General features: G+C 43.5%; 1 protein-coding gene across 1 annotated transcript in view; it reads left to right on the top strand.

The window, feature by feature from the left end:
• Positions 1 to 21,940, top strand: part of LOC135879897 (paralemmin-1-like) — a 104,298-nt gene that overhangs the window by 5,457 nt on the left and 76,901 nt on the right. Inside the window, exon 3 of the mRNA XM_065405927.1 lies at positions 20,190 to 20,320. Within this exon, the coding sequence (XP_065261999.1) occupies positions 20,190 to 20,320 (131 nt within the window). The remainder of the gene's footprint in view (positions 1 to 20,189; positions 20,321 to 21,940) is intronic.

Below are 21,940 nucleotides of genomic sequence, written 5' to 3'. Positions count from 1 at the left end.
AGAATTTTAGCCTCCATCATAATGGCACTTGCTTGGTTCATTTTTGTGAGATGTTGTTCTAATAGTTTATTAAATATGCTGTATAAAATGATATGTTTGAGTACCTAATAAGGTTTGGAATACTACAGGTATCTGGATAAACTCATACAATTAAGCACACTGAAAAAATATATAAAAGCGGTAACTCTCCACAAGCATTCCTCGCAGTTCACAGGTGGTTGAGAGCAATTAGTCCTTGGCTAAATGCCTCACAATATGCTCAGTTCATTCACTTTTCCCTTGTTCTATACACGGCTCAGGCTGAGGGCCCGGATGTGAGAGCTGACTATGATTTGAGGCAGTATATTATGCAGTCTATCTCACAAGGGTTAGAATTAGTAAGTGCATGCCAGCATGGTGCCTTTCATTACATATTTTACAGACACTTCTCACTATTAGATAAATATTATCCCTGTTTTGTAGATGAGGAAACTGAGGCACAAATATAGTCTATGACTTATCCATAGAATGTCTGCGCAGAGCAGGAAACAATTGATGGATCTCCAGACTCCTAGAGTGAGATCCTGGCCCTCCTCTCTGGCCCCTTTATGCCAGGTAACAGTGACAGCCAGAGTGGACTAAGAAGGGGCTTTAAACATCCCAGCTCTGGCTGGGAGAGAATTCCCCTAATACAGGCACCAAGGGAGACGGCCATAATGTGGAATCTCCATTATTGGAGATTTTTAAGAGCAGGTCAAACAAACACCTGTCTGGGATGGTCTAGATAATATTTAGTTCTGCCATGAATGCAGGCAACTGGATTCTATTACCTCTCGAGGTGCCTTCCAGTCCTATGATTCTGTAAGTCACACTGGGGTGCCTCTTCAGGCCCCAAAAGCAGCCCAGGATTGGGACTGAAAGCCCCCTCCCCTGGGCAGCAAGTTCTGTGCTGCTCCTTTTAGATGCACAGTACAAAATATCACCCCCAAGCTTACCCCTTAGCCGCAAGACAATCCTTCCTCTTTTACATACTGCAGGATGTCTCATTATACCTTTAAGTTCATGCTTCACAATTCATCAGATGCATACTTATATAACATAATAAGCAGGGGTGGCTAAACCTGGTGGAATTTGAAGTTTTACAAGACCCTTAAACTAGAGTTTAGGTTCAAAAAGATGATCAAAACAAATCTGACTTTGTTCACATTAACTATTGAATGTTTTGACATCATGTAATGGTTTTGTTTGTTTGTGTGGGTATATCCTGTAGGCAGCAGCTGCATCTAAGAAGAAGTTATTTCGTCAGTCTTTAGTAGAATGAATCTTCTATTTTTATGGATGATATCCATAACTTCTAATAAGATCTGTATTACAACTAACATAGCATTTCTTCCAAGATCTAACTGCCTCTATATTCAGCTAATCAGAATTTATAAAACCACTTACAATAATGTTATTTGGTGACTGCCAATAAGCTTATAGTAACCAACACTGTAATATTGAACTGAATGAAAAATTCCTTCACTATACTTCCATTAGTTGTTACAATACATGAATTTATCGCACAATTCTTGAACCTGAAGGCTATCAATATTATGGCCCTTTTGGGGTTAAAATGTATTTTTTTAATAACCACAGTGCATGAACACTTAATCTACAATGTAATTATAGCTTTTATTTTGATAGAATAGGTGTAGTTTTATTATGCAGAGGTTATGTTACCACATGGATTTAGCTGAAACTTCTTTAGCTAAAAAGACATTTTCAATTTTATTACATGATCATACCGCTATCCTCAACTTATTCCCCCCCATATAAAAACAGCTGTCAAACATCAACTTATATACGGAAATATGAAGCTAACTTTTGTAAATGAATAATTAGGAATGCCTACTTAAGCTAGAAAATTTAATTATTTAAATTAAACCTTAACTCTCAAAAAAAAAGCCACTACAGATATTTGTCAATGATTCCATACTATCATTAGCATGACCACTCGCTCACTGTTCCAAAGCAAAGTACATATGGTCTGCACCACAATATAACTAGAGTGAAGTCATTTTTCATACATGTAATGAGCCAAATCCTGTTTAGTTACATATAGGGAAGTGAGGCCTATATTAAGTGATTTGCCCAGGGTCATGCGGGATGTCTTTGGCAGAGCAGAGAATTGAACGCTGGTCCCCAGGCTAGTGCCCTAGCCCTTGGACCATGCTCTGTATAAGTGTAACTCAGAATTTGGCCCTGTACTAAAATATTACTACAGAGTGTTCAATGTACTGTACACGGTTTTATATAAAGAATATATAGAGGATGGGGATCAATTGTTCTCCATGGCCACTGAAGGTGGGACAAGAAGTAATTGGCTTCATCTGAAGCCAGGGCGATTTAGATATTAAGAAAAACTTTCTAACTATTAGGGTAATTAAGCTCTGGAACAGGCTTCCAAGGAAGGTTGTGGAATCCCTGTCACTGAAGGTTTTTAAGAAGAAGTTAGACAAGTTCCTATTAGGGATGGTCTAGGACTAGGTTTACTTGGTCCGGCCTCAGCACAGGAGGCTGGACTTGATGACCTCTTAAGGTCTCTTCCAGCCCTACATGTGTATGGTTCTGTATATCAGAAAGGTTCACCAATGGAATTACAATGCACTCTCCTAAACAGCATACAACTATACATTATAGTTTGAGTTACTTTAGATTGTAATCTCTTTGGTGTAGAGAATGTCCATTTATTGTCTATCTGCGCAGTGCCTGACACAGTCATGCACAACCTCGTGGAGTCCTCTAGAATACTTATCAAGTGCAGGGGCGGCTCCAGGCACCAGCGCACCAAGCGCGTGCCTGGGGTGGCAAGCCGCGGGGTGCGGCCTGCCGGTCGCCATGAGGGCGGCAGTCAGGCTGCCTTCGGTGGCATGCCTGCGGGAGGTCCGCCGGTCCCGCGGTTTTGGCAGCAATTTGGCGGGTGGTACGCCAAAGGCGCGGGACCGGCGGACCTCCCGCAGGCATGCCGCCGAATCCACGTTACCAGCGGACCTCCCGTAGGCATGCCACCGAAGGCTGCCTCACTGCCGTGCTTGGGGCGGCAAAATACATAGAGCCACCCCTGATCAAGTGATGCCTGCGCAGGTTTGAAAGAAAGATCCTTGAGGGGAACTCAGCATCCCATATGCATGATCTCCCCCTCCCACTGACCTGATATTTGCTTTAGAAAGAGTCTACGTGACCCAGATTTAGCTTTTTTAAACAGTGAGTATAATTATTCACAAGCGAATTACAGACATTAACCCTTGGGCTGCAGCCCTTTTTAGCACTTTGTGATTGAATGAGGCGGGAGCGTGATAACTCGGGGCATGCAGAAGCTTGAACATTGCGTAGAGCTACTCTTCTTTCCAGGAATTGTCCTTGTATAGTGGAGACTATTGACTCTCCTAAAAGCTCATGCAGTTTTGTATAAGGGATGGTGAACTGGTCCAGAAAAAGAATAAGACCTTTCCCTGCCTGCGAAACCTTGGCTCATTTTCTTTCCAGAAGTGACTCTAGAATGAGTATTTGGATTAAAAAAATAAATAAAATTTTGGCTCAGAGTGGAAGCAGAAATGCAAATAATTTGTGAGGGAGGCTGCAGTAAAGTTTTCAGTCCAATTGTGCTGAGTAAAGAGGGTGAGGTTAGAGATAGGACTGCTCCAGATCTGTAATTACCAAAAAAAAAGTGGTGTTTATCTCGGGGATTTGGGGTCAAGGCCATCTCAGCTTTGGCTAGTTCAGCTAAGATTTGGAAAAACATCTGACAGGAGCCAGATCATCAACTGGTGTAAATCAGCATTGCTTAATTGAGTTAAATGGATCTGTGTCAACTTAAACCAGCTAAAGATCTGGCATTTGAACATTTCTGTGCTCATCCTGATTGAATCCAAACTTTGAAGGTTTGCCCATAATTAGTTCTCCTGAAATGACTTAACCGCCATTTTAAAAAAAACACCTCTCTCTGAATAACTGGGATTGACATGTTGTCATTATCTTGGCATACATCAGCATGACAGTGTAGGCCAACTTTGCCCCATCCCCATGAGACATGCTGAAAATTAGACACTGAGAACCTGGCTGGAAATTAGATTTCAGTACAACAATTTTTATTTCATTCAAACTTTTTTTTAACTTTAAAAAACTTATACAGAGCTGTCAGGTCACATTTTTTAGCCAGAGTTACTTCAAATCTGCAATTTTAAGCCCTGATGTAAATGTTAAAAAACCTCTCGCTGTGGTGTAGCTATGATTCCATTACATGTTGTCCACATAATATTTAAGTAATCTCCTAGTTAGAGCAGGCCTTTGGGTTGGATGAATGATCTCAATGAGTGAGACACAAACTCTGCTTTCTGTCTCATGGAGATTTTATATTAGCTCTTACTTTCTGGTTTTTCTTAATCTAAAATAAGTCAACTGGACTGAAGAGGCTGGGTCTCTACCTCTTTGTATAGAAACCATAACTGTCCACTCAGTTTACATATTTTAGAAAGCAACATGATATTTAACTATGAGACATGAGCAATTTAGCTGTGATGCAAAAATATTTACATTGGCAGTCACCCTAATGGGAAATTTGCTGTGAGACTGCAATGTAACTGACACATTTTCAAAGTGGCCCCAATCCAGCCACTAGAAAGACAGCTACAATTGTTTCACCCATGTGTTTGCATGAGCAAAACCTCAGATTTGTGTGTGCAAACTGCACTTGAATATGTAGATCACTTAGATATCCAACCACCAGAATTCTCAGATGTTGCTGTGTGTATAGGCAAATCAAGTTGTGTGTAGGTATAGTTGTTAAGGCTGATTTGAACCTGTAAGTCTATTATATTGAGCTGGGACAAGAAAGGGCCCTTTCTGTGATCAGTTCAGTAGTCAAATTCTAGTCAATATCAAGAAAATGACATAAATAATTTCAGATTCTGTTCTTACTCCTTAGTCTCCCTGCCAATTTTTGTAATATTTACAATCACGTTTCCCTGTTACTTAAATAATTTCTTTCTCCCCTGTTGGTGTGTAGAAGGCAAACAGGGATAAGTGATTGACTGACTAGTTAATTGAAGGGCTGTCAAATGCACCAACTAATAACTAACAGACAAGAAAAAGAGAGACTTTTCTCTAATCTCTTTCAGTTATAGTAATTCTGGGTATTACTTTTAACAACAGCAGGTGATGTTCAAACAGTTATTTTTGTGCATGATACCTGCCCCAACATCACACGTACTGGCCGCTTCGTGCACATCTGTTTTCCCAAAACACTCTCCCTGCTGCCAAAATAGACACTAAAGCCCCTTGCCCACATGCAAACGTTGCCCTGCTTTAACTATACCGGTATCGTTTCAGCAGTATAACCCCCCTACTGTGGATTATACTGATAGAAATGTGTTTATACTGGTATAGCTGATTCCCATACAGGAAGGGAAATATGCGATACGTGTACAAGGCACCATTACACCAGTATAATTGCTTCCAAACTAATGGTTGTACTAGTACAACCATTCCAGTTTTTAAAAAATCATACCTCTAACTGATATAGCTAAACTGGTACAAAATATGTGTGTAGACCAAGCCTAAGATTTTGGAATTAGGTCGTATTTGAAAGCATGTTAGCTAATGTAATTTTAATCACAATTTTGCACTTAGTATGGGCACTGTTTAACACTACAGCTGGTTGGAAAAAGTCAAACATTTTTTGCTATAACTTTGTCATCTTCATTTTAAAAAAATCCAACCACTCTCTACATGGGTTAAAAAACATTTTTAAAAAGTCCAAAAAAAAAAAAGTTAATGTGAAAATCTTTGATTAACTCTATTTAAACAGCTTTAAACATGTGTTAGCTGGTCGGTGCTGATTGTAAGTGGGAGTCTAAGGTTGACTATGCCTTCAACTAGATACAGTAAAACAGTGGTGTTCCGTGGCCTCTGCAAGTAGTCGCTCGTGACAGGTGGTCCCTCTTCCAAGGTGGTCTCTAAGGCAAGTTTTACTGTAATATGTTGTCAAGGTGCTAAACTGTCTACACTAGGTGCACAGTTGTGATTAAAATCATGTTAACTAATGTGTTTTCAAACACAACTTCATTTCCTAATCAGGACAAGGCAGATTTAATGCTCACTTTTGAAGAGAATAAGCATGTTACGTGGCAGTTAACATACCGCAGCAGAGAGTTTGTGTGACACAAATAATTGTGTCCCAGATCACACTAGCATCGCAAAACTCAGTGCCTGCCCTGTACTGGAGTGAGTCATTCACGTTATGCCAGTCAACATGAACTATTTGTTAGAGGAAGTTTGAGTTCTGCTCCCTTTGCAAATGACCACCCAGCTCCTCTTTTACAAGTCTCCTCAAGCACTCAAATTTCACATGAAAACTGCAGATTGTAAAATAACTCTGAAGTCTGAGCCACACCAGGTGATTTCTGGAGCACAGCCAGGCTAGCCTGTTCACTCGCGAAACAAGTAAAATAGCTTCAAGGACCAAACGTTCAACAGCAGCCTGTGTATCTGCTTGCACAGATACAGCTGGCTTGCTGCAGCCAGTGTATGTCCACAAATCCTCTTTGCATGTGCAGATTTATCAAGGAATGTTTAATGGTATCTATCACCAAAGCACCTGCTCACACTGCATCCAGAGAAACCATCCATCTTCTCCCCCTTGGAGGCTGGGGGAGGAGCTAATATCCCTGCAATGCCAGTACTAGCACTGATCAGCACTCCGCTGGAGCTGAGAACCAATTAGCTGCTCAGCACAGGGACCGCTGGCTACTGTGTAAACAGCATCAGCTGGGGCAGAGGTAGTGGGAGAGAAATGTAAAACATGCGATTCAGAGCACCCACTGGCGTGGGAAGGAGATGGGAGGAATCCCAGATTTATTTTATTTTTGTGCTTGGTGAGGTTTTTTTTTTTTTTTTTTTGCTGCCACCTAAGTATTGCCGCCCTAGGCAGATGCTTGTTCTGCTCACATGCACAAGCAGGTTCTGATACTCCCAATGTGCCTTCTGAGGCTAGGTCTACACTGCAGCGGGGGTCCGACCTAAGATACGCAACTTCAGCTACGTGAATACCGTAGCTGAAGTTGCGTATTTTAGGTCGGCTTACCTAGCGGTGAGGACGCGGGAAAGTCGACCGCTGCCGCGCTGCCGCCGCCTCCGCTGCCGCCTCCTGCCGAGGTGGATTTCCGGAGTCGACGGCAGAGCGATCAGGGATCGATTTTACCGCGTCTTCAGTAGACGCGGTAAGTCAATCCCCGATAAACCGATTGCTACCCGCCGGATCAGCGGGTAGTGAAGACAAAGCCTGAGTCTCATCTGCTTAGCTGACTGACAAAAATGCTGTGGCTGTCAGAGCTGTAAAGCCCATGTAGCCGCGAAGAACAGAGCTGGGTTCTGTTCATTCTTGGACATCAGCAGTTCCAGAAAGTTTGCTTGGTGGTGATTTCTGAAATACAAAGGGCAAATCTGAATGCTCCTGATTATCCTTAATACATCATATTATACTGGTGTCCTAATACATTGCATTCACTTTATTCAGTAGAAGGGCTGTACTGTCAAAGTGTTGTATGAGGTTTCCGTTGTGCTACTCCATGATTGGGGGATTTTTTGTTAAATGAAAAGTCTCGGGTCTACATGGGACTTCACAGAAGCATCATTCTGAGAAAAATTAGATCACAAAGATTTATTAGTTGGATATAGAGTCTAAAGCTAATTTTCTCTCATCATCTTAACTGTGTGTGAGAAAGAGAGGACAGTTATAATTTTGAGGTCAGATCCTTTTCTGGCTTCGTTGTCTTTGTGGCAGGGCACTGGCAAAGAGATTTAGGAATCCTCTTCCCACGTTGTGTCAAGCAGTGTCCCATCTCATCTGTGTGCCTGGCCATAGTTGGGACAGTTGCAGACATATCCTTCATTAAATACGGTTTGTTTAATTGCCTTTGTGTCAGGATTATAAATGGAGTTTGAGGACACTGTCTCCAGCTCTGTCCCTGTACCATAAAAAAATGTACCCCTGCAAAACAGGTACTTACGTTCATTTGTGGAACATTTGCTTTCTGCAGACATTCGTGTGAGTAAACCCCTCGGCCTTGAGCATTGAAACTAAAAGGCCATGAGAATGGCTAAAGCAAATTGATTTTTTTTTTCATTTGAGCTCATGCTTCTGGAGAACCAGATTGGTAGTGTGTGCCCAGCTTTGAAAATGAACCCAGAGCTCCAGGAGCAGCCGTAGACACCCAAATTAGGTGCAGTTAGCATAACTGCCGGCTCAGATGGGTGTTTGGAATATACCAGTGCCCTCCTTGGGTGGGGTGATGTGAAAGTGCTAATAAATAAATACAACTATGACATTGTTGGCATCACTGAAACTTGGTGGGATAATACACATGATTGGAATGTTGGTGTGGATGGGTACAGCTTGCTCAGGAAGGATAGACAGGGGAAAAAGGGAGGAGGTGTTGCCTTATATATTAAAATGTACACACTTGGACTGAGGTAGAGATGGACATAGGAGATGGAAGTGTTGAGAGTCTCTGGGTTAGGCTAAAAGGGGTAAAAAACAAGGGTGATGTCATGCTAGGAGTCTACTACAGGCCACCTAACCAGGTGGAAGAGGTGGATGAGGCTTTTTTTAAACAACTAACAAAATCATCCAAAGCCCAAGATTTGGTGGTGATGGGGGACTTCAACTATCCGGATATATGTTGGGAAAATAACACAGCAGGGCACAGACTATCCAACAAATTCTTGGACTGCATTGCAGACAACTTTTTATTTCAGAAGGTTGAAAAAGCTACTAGGGGGGAAGCTGTTCTAGACTTGATTTTAACAAATAGGGAGGAACTCGTTGAGAATTTGAAAGTAGAAGGCAGCTTGGGTGAAAGTGATCATGAAATCATAGAGTTTGCAATTCTAAGGAAGGGTAGAAGGGAGAACAGCAAAATAGAGACAATGGATTTCAGGAAGGCGGATTTTGGTAAGCTCAGAGAGCTGATAGGTAAGGTCCCATGGGAATCAAGACTGAGGGGAAAAACAACTGAGGAGAGCTGGCAGTTTTTCAAAGGGACACTATTAAGGGCCCAAAAGCAAGCTATTCCGCTGGTTAGGAAAGATAGAAAATGTGGCAAAAGACCACCTTGGCTTAACCACGAGAACTTGCATGATCTAAAAAATAAAAAGGAGTCATATAAAAAATGGAAACTAGGACAGATTACAAAGGATGAATATAGGCAAACAACACTGGAATGCAGGGGCAAGATTAGAAAGGCAAAGGCACAAAATGAGCTCAAACTAGCTACGGGAATAAAGGGAAACAAGAAGACTTTTTATCAATACATTAGAAGCAAGAGGAAGACCAAAGACAGGGTAGGCCCACTGCTTAGTGAAGAGGGAGAAACAGTAACAGGAAACTTGGAAATGGCAGAGATGCTTAATGACTTCTTTGTTTCGGTCTTCACCGAGAAGTCTGAAGGAATGCCTAACATAGTGAATGCTAATGGGAAGGGGGTAGGTTTAGCAGATAAAATAAAAAAAGAACAAGTTAAAAATCACTTAGAAAAGTTAGATCCCTGCAAGTCACCAGGGCCTGATGAAATGCATCCTAGAATACTCCAGGAGCTAATAGAGGAGGTATCTGAGCCTCTAGCTATTATCTTTGGAAAATCATGGGAGACAGGAGAGATTCCAGAAGTAAACCCCTCGGTTTGGGTAGGGGTGGGGTCCTCGGGGGCAGTTAGGGTGGGGGGTCTCGGGAGGGAGTGGTCAGGGGACAAGGAGTGGGGGGGGTTGATGGGTTGCGGGTTCTGAGAAGGGGTCAGTCGGGGGCAGGATGTGGGTGGGGGTCGGATGGGTGGGGGGACGGGACAGGGGGCTTGTACTCACCGGGCGGTTCCCTACCGGGTCTTCGCCACCGACGTGCCGCCGAAGACCCGGAGCAAGTCAAGGACCCGCCACCGACGTGCCGCCAAAGACCCGGTAGGGAACTGGTTCTTAAGACTTTGTCAGCTCATCATTGCATACGTCCCATTAGTTGTATTTTGAAAGAACATCGATGGCATGTATTGTTCCATTTTCATTACTTTTTTCTCAAGAGCAAACATAACATTTTTAGTGGAGGAGGCTTTCTGGGGTCACCTTTTGACCTTTATTTGATCTCCTGAGACTATCAGTTTCCTTGGAAATATCTTTGGCAGCCAGAGGAATGGTGAGCATCAAATATAGCTGACCTTAGCAAGAGCGTGTTTCTAAATTATTTTTAAAAATCAAAATGAGATTGAAGAAATGGAATTAAAATGTTGTAGCACTAACCGAATTTAAAATAAAGATGAAAACCAACATTTTATCTTAAAGAGTAAAGATGTAAAAATCTGGCCCTGGAGCTGTGCCATTGGCTCCAATGGGACTGCATATATGAACTACTCTCCTTGAGTAATGGCTGCAGAATCAGGTCCTAATTCAGCAAATTTGAGATGAGATCACCGAAATACAATACACATGGAACCCAAGTATGACATTTTTACAGGGTCGCTTTCAAGGGTATAATAGCACTTGAAAATGCTGTCAAAATAAATAACATTAATTAAATGAACATTTAATATAGTATTAAAATCAAACAGAGCATTGTAAGCAAAGGTATATTATTTTCAATGTGGCTTTAATTACAGTATGTGCATTCATGGGGTCGCACAATGGTCCCTTTATAGGACAAATAGTAAACAACTTGAAACCCCTGAAGGAATTAGTGTCCTAAATGCCAAACCTCGAGACTACAATAAACATGATTAAATTAGGCCTTGCCCCATGTCTCTGTATTTATTGCAGACACAGTATCTGTTGGGGTTTGAGTCTTTGTAATACCGATTTCCATCTTTTCTCCCATCTGCCTATTAGCACCCAATGTAAGTTGTACCCTTCCTTGTACATTATAAAGAAGATTGAATTTATTTCCCTTAATTCTACCAAAGCACATAGTGACATGTAAGAGGACTGAATTGTGCATGGCAAAATCAGCTAACTAAGGAGAACTGGACTGAACTGGAACACTGAGGGACTGATCTTCCTCCCATTAAAGCCAATGGGAGTATTTCCACTGGCATGCTTTGATTCCCATTGAATGATCTAGCCCCGAGTAAGGTAGTGCACTGGAGTCAACTGTGTATAGACTACTAGGCCCTCTTGTTATTTTTGTACTGGTATATAGTGATTTTTTAATTTAAAAATAGTTATATCGGTACAACCCATAGTGTGGGTGTAGTTATACCAGTATAAAGGTGACTTATACCAGGATAGCTTACTCCCTTCCTGTACAGAAATAAGCTATACTAACATAAAACACAATGATATTGGTATAACTGTGCCCACTCCAGGGAGATTAAGCAACAAAGAGTCCCGTGGCACCTTAAAGACTAACAAATGTATTGGAGCATAAGCTTTCGTGGATGAATACCCACTTCGTCAAACGCATGGCATCCGACGAAGTGGGTATTCACCCACGAAAGCTCATGCTCCAATACATTTGTTAGTCTTTAAGGTGCCACAGGACTCCTTGTTGCTTTTTACAGATCCAGTCTAGCATAACTACCCCTCTGACACTTGACTCCAGGGAGATTGTATTGTTTTAACAATACTGGTGTAGTTAAAGCAGGGCAACTTTTGTATGCAGAGAAGCCCTAAGATACTAAGGCTCATAGTAGGACTCCTCAGGAGTCCTAGGGAAATGATAGCATGTGATCATGTAATTTAGAGACTATATTGCAATGCATATGTACAAGGGACTGAGTTAAGGTTGCACTGGCAGCCTTAACTGTGGCAATTCCTAGCTTCTGAGTGCTTCACATAGCAGATTTAAGAGATTCTTAATATTTTCTCTCTGGTGTAACTATAGGGTGAGATGTTGTACCTCTAAGAGGCACAGCACAAATCTTGCAGCTGTGGGAGACAGAAGGCAAAGGTGGCTCTTTGCACTCCCCTGAGTGCAGGCCTCACCAAAGGCTGAAATATCTGGCTGGGCTGCTTGTGTGCAGCCCCACAACCCACAGCTGCTCAGAATGACCTTAGCACTGCAATTCACCTCCCCACCACCACCCGCCCCAGTGCACCCTTCTCAGCTCTGGCCCCCAACCCCATAGGTTGGGGCTTTTCGGGGGTGGAGGGGAGCATGTAGGGCAGCCTGTGGCTGCCTAACAAAATGTCTGCTGTGGTAGAATCCTGCACAAGCCCGCTAAAAAGCTTTTCTGTCCCTAGACACTGCCACATCACTGTACAGGGGCTGTAGCAGGAAGGAGAATGCACCCCAGAGCGTGTGTACTGTATTACATGGACATGTGGTGTGTGTGTTTGTTTTATATGTACATGATGTGTGCATGTATATAAATAATATACTTTCAGATATTCTCAAGCATGGCAGGTTACCCATATTTTGAAAAATGTTTCGATTTCTTCACTTCCCAGAGCATCCTATTCTGGATTCCCCATGTGATATTAAGTAACTGTAGCTAGTTCCCTCAAATCTGTATCTTTTTTTTTCCCCTCTGTGTGAAAAGAAATCCCAGTATTACAATCCAACTGCATCTCAGCCAGCACTTCTCGCACTTGAAGGAAAATGTGGTGACGGTCTCACCAAGGCGAGAGGATTTCTAACACATCATGACATTCCTCTCCCTAAATACGTCCTAACGAAGTCACAGTTACAGGTTCCAATTACAGATTCCACATTCATTCCATTTACAGTTTCCAAACGGCGGTTTTAGTTTGGGGGAGAGGACGAAGCAATGCGAGGTGTAGCTTAAGCATTTCACATAAACAGAAGAAACATGCCATTAAAATCTCATGAGTAGCTTAAAGTACATCGTTACTCTGAGGGGATTGACTTTTTCCTCTTCAAGCTTCAGCACAGAGATTCAGTAAGTGCACGTGGTAAAAACAGTGGGATTCAGCTGACAGTAAATACGGAGCAATTATTAAGTAAGTGCTTTACTTCAGAAGGGACCAAATTGTGCCCTCTTCAGGGCTGCATTAGGAACTTTGGATCCATATCTATTTGACTTTAAATGGAGTAGGTTGTAGCTGCCTTTTATCTTTAGAGTGTGGCCTGTTTCTCAAAGTTAGGTGCTGGATCTGAACGTCTCCCAACTGTAGGAGTCTCCATATTTGGCGTTTTGATTTGAGCCCATCTCTGTCTTTTAAAAGGGAGTTGTGGCCCCTGGAGGCTATGTAGCCCATCCTGCAGTGGACTCCACTCCTGTATTAAAAATGAGGACAGCCACAGTCTGGACTGAAGAACGTTGTGGTCCTCATTGGGGGCTCATTCCAGACTGCGAAGTGCTGAGCAAATCGCTTACGCCCATGCTTAACGTTGTCAGTGAGACTACTCACATGCTTAAAGTTAAGCACAGTCTTAAGTGCTTTACTGGAATGGGGCCAGAGTGATCAGCACCATCCAGGTGTTAGCCCTTGACCTGTAGGCCCCACTTTGACTATTCCCTCTTCATTTCTTGGTACATGTAATTATTGTGAACCTGGTTTACTACTTTTGTATGTCCATAGTTCGTACTACTGTTTCTGGTCTGATTCAGCCAAGTGAGATGTTAACATGGCCAGCATTACTCCCTGGGTTGAATAGAAAACTGAAATACCAGCCAAGGAAGCTCTCTGAACAGCTGATGCAATTCTTCAGGAAGAATCTGCAAAACACCGCCAAACAAAGGCAGTTCCTGTCTGTGACAGTTGTGGTTGAAGATTATCGTTAGTAATGCTGTACGAACCCAAAACTGATTCTACTTTGAATAATGACGACAGGCCAAACTGGGTAATGAACTTGGGCAAACCTGTCATGCTAAAGTTCTCAGTGATCCACTGACATTTCTCTAACATTATTGGCTAGAATTTTCAAAAGCATATAAGTGACATAGCCGCACAAGGACTGTTGACTTCAGGACTTGTGCTCCTAAATCACTAAGGAGCTTTTGAAAATCTCACCCATTATTACTTTTTAAAATACATTTTGTTTTGCTATTAAAAAAAAGCAGGAAAGAAAAGGCAAGAGAATGGGGGATACTATAGTTTTTCCTCCCTGCTTTTTTTAATAGCAAAACAAGACGTATTTTTAAAGAATTAACATAAAATAGCAAATTGATGACAAAGATTTTTAAATTACCGGCTTTCATCAAATGTGTCAAAAACCAAACCGCTGTAGAGAATCATATTACACCCAAATACCTACTCTCTCCGCTAGCAGCTGTCCTGATTAATTTGTAATTAAAAGAGGCTTAAAATTAAACATTATACTGAATCCAAATAATCTCACCTTTTCACTTTACTGCTTCTTTTAGGCCCTGATTCAGCAAAGCACTTAAGCACATGCTTAAATCCCTGTGGGATTTAAGAACATGCTTAACCTTAACCATGTCCTTATTTGCTGAGTCAGGGCCTTAATGTGTCACTGGCCACTTCTCTATTAAGGGAGGGGATCTTAAACTTTTCTGGCTATTCAGCATTTGATTAAGCACTCTTTAACTGCCTGCATTGTAGCAATACATCCCTATTATGCAGAGTTTTGGCTATTACAGCCTCTACTAAGTAGCAGTCCTTGTTGCCATTCACTATTATTAGGCTAACTAGATCGCTTGGGAAACAGCTTAGAAAACGGACAGTCTTTATTATACTGCACTGTATCCAGGACAGGCTTAATGTATCATATTGATGAACTCTGGAGGAACGGAGCAAAGCCCACAAAAGGAGTCCTGGACTGAGAGCCAGAATCCTCAGCCGCAACTACTTGGAATGCTGACGCAGCTGGGCTGTGAGACACAGAGCACGGGGAAGATGCTTCCTCCATGCACAGTTTCCGACCAGTGGACAGACCCGCCCTGGCCAGCCCCCCAGAGCAGAAATCCAACCTCCAGCCTGCCCCAAAAGAGAACCGCGGATGGGAGTGCTGCGTCCTCCACCGTGAGTCTCCCCCGCTGATGCCTCTCCCTCCACGCCTTCGGGCTGGTCTACACTGGGGGCGGGATCGATCCAAGATACGCAACGTCGAAGTATCTTGGATCGAATTACCTGGGGTCCAGACGGCGCGGGATCGACGGCCGCGGCTCCCCCGTCGACTGCGCTACCGCCGCTTGCTCTGGTGGAGTTCCGGAGTCAATGGTGAGCGCGTTCGGGGATCGATATATCGCGTCTTAACGAGACGCGATATATCGATCCCGGATAAATCAATTGCTACCCGCCGATATGGCAGGTAGTAAAGACGTACCCTTTGACTCGCAGCTACTAATCTGCATTTAGCCCTGGGGTGGGCCCCAGGCTCTGGAAACAAGATGGACCAAACCCTATAAAAAATCTCTCCTCTTTTAAAGTGCGTGTGCTCCTCCCTAACAACGAAGCAGTCATTCTTCTCCCGAGGGTTTGCCAACCCTCCAGGATTGTCCTGGAGTCTCCAGGAATTAAAGATTAATCTTGAATTAAAGATTATATCATGTGATGAAACCTCCAGGAATGCGTCCAACCAAAAATGGCAACCCTACCTCTACCACACTGGTTCTCAACCTTTCCCAGACTACTGTACCCCTTTCAGGAGTCTGATTTGTCTTGCATAGCCCAAATTTCACCTACTTGCTTACAAAATCAAACATAAAAATACATGGGTGTCACAGCACGCTATTACTGAGAAATTGCTTAGTTCTCATTTTTACCATATAATTTATAAAATAAATCAATTGGAATATAAATATGGTACTTGAGCCTGTTTTTCATTTGTGAGCCTTGTCTGAAGCCGGGGCCCCCTGTGGTGTGGGGCCCTGGGCAGTTGACCCGCTTGCCACCCTCTAATGCCGGCCCAGCACTTGTGATCCCCCTAAACCCGTCCCGTGACCCCCCAGGGGCTGCAACCCCCAGGTTGAGAACCACTGATCTAAATGAGTTGAGTACCCCCTGGAAGACCTCTGCATACCCCCCATGGGTGTGTGTACCCCTGGCTAAGAACCACTCGAGCATTTCATTATAATTAATCTGTGTGCACCTGTGCCTGGTTTTAAGAATTATGCATTGCCCGAAAAGATGGCACTGGTTTTAAATAGTGTGACATGTGGAACAGTTTCACAGCACCATGGCCCATCAGTTAGAGCACAGCAATCAGGAGTCCCGTCTGGGTTCGAGCCCCGGTTCGTAAGAGGAATGAAATTAAAAGACAGTACACCGAGAACGAATGCAAAGAAATGCTAAGTGTCTCAAGCACAGCCAACCTGTGGAACTCATTGCTCATTGGAAGCTGGATTTTTTTAAAGGACTGGATAATTATATGTCTATTAATAATAGCTAGTGAGGCACGTTTAATGCAGTCTCATACCTGGGGGCAATTTAGTAAAGCAGTTAAGCCTGTACCTAATGTCAGCGGGACTTCAGCATGTCCTTAAATGCTTTGCTAAATCAGGACCAGAATGATTAACCGCCAGGGTTAGGAAAAAATAACCCCAAACACTCTCACTCCATGCCTCCATGTATAGCATGGCACAACTGAGCTGATGATTTTGCTTTCTTCTGAAGCATAAAGTATCGATCATTGTTGGAGGAAGACACAACTAGAAGGTAGATTAGTGGTCTGGAGAACAATTCGTGTCAATGGCAAAACTCACAACATTCAGTTGTAGCTGACACCCCATCTACAGTATTGGAAATCCTCTGTTCTGTGAATGGGAGGGGTTATTTTTTAAGGTGTAAGGGGCCTGATCCACAGCCCAATGAAGCCAATGGGAGTTGGGGTTGTTTATAAAGTCTCATTTGCTTTTTCATTTCACATTACTTCTGTGCCAAGCTATCACATTAAAATCTGCTTCTCTGATATGCAATAGATCTCCCAGTGATATCAAATAGCTTATGCACAGGTTGTGTGTGCATGTGTGTCTGTCGGTCTGGCCACAAACAAAATGACTGATCTTTTTCTTTACTGCCAAAAAGCAGTTTGTTTATTTTTATACTGAGTTTCCACAAATCTGGTTCTATAACACCTAGAGACCTCAGCACTTCATTAAAAAGTCTGATGTCGCAGGTTTGGGCAGCCTTTGAATTTAAACCTATTTGAATTGTCAATTTTCTTTAATGGCTTCACTTTGTAGACTGCAGAGGGGATAAACTCACACACCTGGTCGCTTTCTAGACCAGGCGGATGGGCTCAGATTTGAAATTAGGCGTGTGTCAAGGAGTTTTTCCAAAAGTCATAGAATATGTTTCTCTGGCAAACCACACTGGAGTATTTGGCAGGATGCAGAAATAATCATTGGCCGTTAATAAGCACCATCTTGTCTGGCTTCACCCGCACAGGTTATCTGTGGTCATAGATGACCAGCACAAATGAAGCAAGAGAGCTGGAATGCCAGCAGTGGACGTTTCAGGTGGAAGCTTAATTACAAAATTAAGGGGTTTTGAATGTTTATGCTGCAGCTGTGCAGGGGCAAGAGAGATTCTTCCCCCCCTCCATTTGTTCAGGGGATTTCAAGTGGCAGACAACAGAGCAATCCATGCTGCTTTCACTGGGTGACTGACCCAAACCTCTCCCGTTGTGAGGAAATTGCTGGTTACCTTGTGGATCAAATCAGATGCAGGGTGGGACTTGGAGTGGACAAACATTAAGTCTCTTCTGGGTGGATTCAGGCCCATGAGGCTCACAAAATCAGCCAGGGATGCTTCATTCTGCAACCTGCCCTTTGGACTCCTATCCTCCTAGCTAATGAAGGGCACTGGACAAATCTGGGTTCATTTCTGGTGGAGATTGTCAACACAGCCCTTAGGGCTGCATTATGATAGCTTTACACATGCCGAGTAGTAATTTCCCACTCAGATCATCCCATTGACTTCTGCTGAGCTATGAGCTCACTATGAACTAGGGAAGTCTGGCCCTTAGGGAGTGCAGGTGGCCAGGCCATTGTGTAGCCTTTGCTAAAGAAACCATCACTTGATACTGACAATCCGGCTAACTATCGTTTTGTATCTCATCTGGTTGAAACAGAGAAGGGTGGCACAATAACAAAGGGATATGAACTGGCCATCAACTAGTTTAGGCTGGTAATTAGATGAAGGTTTCTAACTATCAGATGAGTGATGTTCTGGAACAGCCTTCCAAGTGAGGGCAAAAAAACGTAATGTGTTTCAAGACTGAGCTTGATAAGTTTATGGAGTGGATGATGTGATGAGACTGCCTACCATGGCAGATGGCCCATCCACGACTGCTATTAGCAAATATCTCCAATGGCTGGAGATGGGACAATAGATGAGGAAAGCTCTGCGTTTCTACAGAGAATTCTTTCCAGGTGTCTGGCTGGTGGATCTTGCCCACATGCTCAGGGTCTAACTGATCACCATATTTGGGGATGGTAAGGAAGATTCCCCAAGGTCAGATTGGCAGAGACCTTGCGGGGGGGGGGGGGATTGCCTTTCTCTGCAGAGTGGGGCAAGGGTCACTTGCTGGCTTGAGCTAGAGTAAATGGTGGATTCTCTGTAACTTGAAGTCTTTATACGAAGATTTGAAGCCTTCCATAACTCAGCCAGATGTTATGGGCCTATTACAGGAGTGGGTGGGTGAGGTTCTTTGGTCTGCAATATGCAGGAGGTCAGACTAGATGATCATGATGGTCCCTTCTGGCCTTAAAGTCTATAAGTCTATGAGTCTAAGGCTGTTGGATGACTCTGAATAGTGAGATGCCTCAGATCTTCTTGATCCTTGTCAGTTTGGGTACAGACCTGGGTATGGAACAGGAACTGCACTGGTGGGTTTGGTAAATGATCTCTTGCTGGCAATGGATGAAGATTAAGGGTAGGATTTTTTAAAGCACTTCTTCTTAGCATATGTGCAACATGCCACAGGTGGCACGTGACCAGGATTCATCACCGAATTTGGTCTGCTGGTTGGATCATTAGCTTCCCCGGCTTGGGCCAGGTACTAACGGGGAGTTTGAGATGAAAAAGCACTGAAGTGGCTTAGGAGCACAAGTTCCTTTGAGAGTCACTGGGACATGTGCTCCTAAATCACTTAGGTGCTTTTGAAAATTCTATCCTGAGTGACCATGCTGATAAAGTGAGATCTATACGCTGTCTCTGATACCACTGATCTTGATGTCTTGTTGACTCACTTGCTGACTGTAGCAATAGTAAATATGGCAGCTTCATTTCCTCCTTGTTCCTTTTTCTTTCCCAGAGGCTGGCATCAGACAATTTAGCCTTCATTCCTAAAGGTGCTGTTGTCTGGCATTCCATCTTGTCTACCCTCTTATACAACATGTATATCGGACCATCGGGAGAGAGGGGTTAGTGAGAAGGCACACGCCGGTGTGCTTTAGGCGTACCAACACCCTAAGTGTATCTTACCACCCATAGATTCACCAGTGTGTCTCGTTGGATGACAGCTACTGGGTAGGAGCTCACTCCAGATGAGACTGTACTAATTCTGATAGGCTGAGGGGGAAATATATGGAAAATATGGTGAGAATCCAATGTATCATCTTATTGAGTGTGTGCTACTGCCACTTGTTACCACAGTCCTGGGCTGATGTTCATTACCCAGCTGCTGTTAAACTAGCACATACTGATGTAAGATTTTTTTTTGTCTTGGTTTGGCTAGGAGATTATGAGCATTTCCATAGGCACTGCTTTTGGTAAATATACTTTAAAAAATCACAATGAACATCTATGGCCTTAATCATCTTCACTTTTCTAAAGCATGTTATGTTTAGATCCCACTGCTTTCTGTTGGAGCATCGCTCTTTGCTTTTGATTCTATAAGTATTTTATGTGGATATCCCTCTGAGCCCTTGCATTATGGCTCATAAAATGGCCTATATCCGGGCTGGGATTTCACTTCTTCTAGGAGTGGTTAGTTTGAGTGGTTGGAAATTCAGTTTTCATTAGCAATTAAAAATAACTTCAGATTAACAAATCAGTGGCGCATATAGTATATACTGTAAAACGGACACTCTGACTTCTGGCTGACCTGACATCTGGATAAACCCCTCAAGGATTAGCTAGTGTGTATGATGTGTATAATATTTAAAGTGCTAATTAGTGATTCAGTGAGGGCTATCAAATATTTAAAAGCAGATTTGGCTTCTCCTCCAGCTCAGGGAATACAGTTCAGCTCAGGGAATACAGTTCAGCTCAGGGAATACAGTTTTCCTTCTTACGACTCTTCTCTTTTTTCCCCCATGTAGTCAAAAGCGCTTCGAGAAAAATGGCTGCTGCAGGGTATTCCCGCTGGCTCAGCAGAAGAAGAAGAAGCCAGAAGGAGGCAGTCAGAAGAGGATGAGCTCAGAGTGAAAAAGCTTGAAGACAACATCCACAGGTAGGTGCAGTTTTCCTTTACTTTCACAGGGCTAAATTCTGCCCTTTGTTGTGCATGTGTGGTTTCCCTTAAACACCTGGGCCAGATTCTCCATTGCCTTGCGCCTCCTGTAGTCATTACATCAGTGCACAGTGAGTGCAAAAAGTGTGTACACGCTGCTCACCATTCTGCTTTGCACTGGTGTAATTGACTACACAAGATGCAGGGCAACAGAGAATCTCGCCCAGGGAATTGTATGTGTGTGTTCAGCTGCAGAACTTGGCCCCTACCTTTTTTTTTTTTTTATCTATTTCTCATTACACCTATTTGCTTTTTTTGTTTCAAATGATGTGTTCTAAAACCAACAAGAGCAAATGCTTTTCCTCCTGGAGAGCAAGCCCAAAGGCCAAATTCTTCGGTCAAGTTATGCCGATGTAAATCCTGAGTCGTCGAAGTCAGCGCAGAGCCAGCATAAGATTGTCCCACAGCCTTCATGCATTTGCAATTCAGGTCTGCAGAGTGGTCTTGATCCGGAAGGAGAGGAAGGATGGTCCATTGGTGAGAGCACTAGGAGGTGGGAGACCTGGTTTCAGTTCCTTGCTCTGACACAGGCCTTCCAGTGTGCCCATGAGTAAGTCACTTAGCCTCTGTGTGCACCAGTTCCCTCCTCTGCCACAGCGACACCTGGACACTAGAGTGAAGGGATAACAAGGATCAAGACCTCTCTGAAGACCTGAATTCTTAATATATAGAACAAGTTCCATTGACAACTGGATCCCTCCCACCAGATCCCATTGAGGCAGGTGTAAGGGGGAAGTTCATGGAAGATAGGTCCATCAGTGGCTACTGGCTAAGATAGTCAGGGCTTCAGCGCCATGCTCGAGGTGACTCTAAACCTCTGACTGCCAGAAGACAGGGGTGGATCGCACCAACTGCCCAGTTCTGTACACTTCCCCCGAAGCTCTGGCACTGGCCACCATCAGCAGATACTGGGCTAGACAGACAATTGGTCTGACCCAGCATGGATGTTCTTATGAGTGGTGGAGAAAGAGGGAGACAGCAGGAATGTGAGCTAGAGGAGGGAAGCAGAAAGAACTGCAAACATCCTAAAATGCTGATTTCGGTTTGGTGTCGCCACCCAGCCAGGGGAGATGCTGGGCGTTAGCCCAGGATGTGTCCCAGTAGCCAGAACACATTAGAGACTTGAGAGTGATGGGAGGAGTTGCATGGTAATTCGCTGGAGAAGATGCTTAGCCACATGGCTTCAGTGGGACTACCTATATGCTTACAGGTAAGCTTAAGTACCTTGCTGAATCAGGGCCAATGGCCCCTGCCCTCTCTCCCTTGGAAGCATGCTACTAAAGAGAGACCCTGTCCATTATGGATGGAGCTGGCCCAAACCGCTTAACTAGACAGACTGGAGTTTGGCTGAACCAAATACCCAAGAGCAGAGGAAAACTATTGTCTGATTATACGACAAGCCAGACGGGTGAGACTGTCATTGCACCTTATGCCCAGTGTGCCAGGGACCTTGGTTCTCCATTAGAGATTCAGGCTGTGTCATATGGGTGAGTGCTGAACAGCTGCAGTATTGAGGCATCTGTGAAAGGAATCCTGTAACACACATGCTTGGTTGCGGGT

This window comes from Emys orbicularis, chromosome 6 (genome assembly GCF_028017835.1).
Source record: "Emys orbicularis isolate rEmyOrb1 chromosome 6, rEmyOrb1.hap1, whole genome shotgun sequence".
Lineage (NCBI taxonomy): Eukaryota > Metazoa > Chordata > Testudines > Emydidae > Emys > Emys orbicularis.
This window is presented reverse-complemented; position numbering and strand designations above follow the sequence as displayed.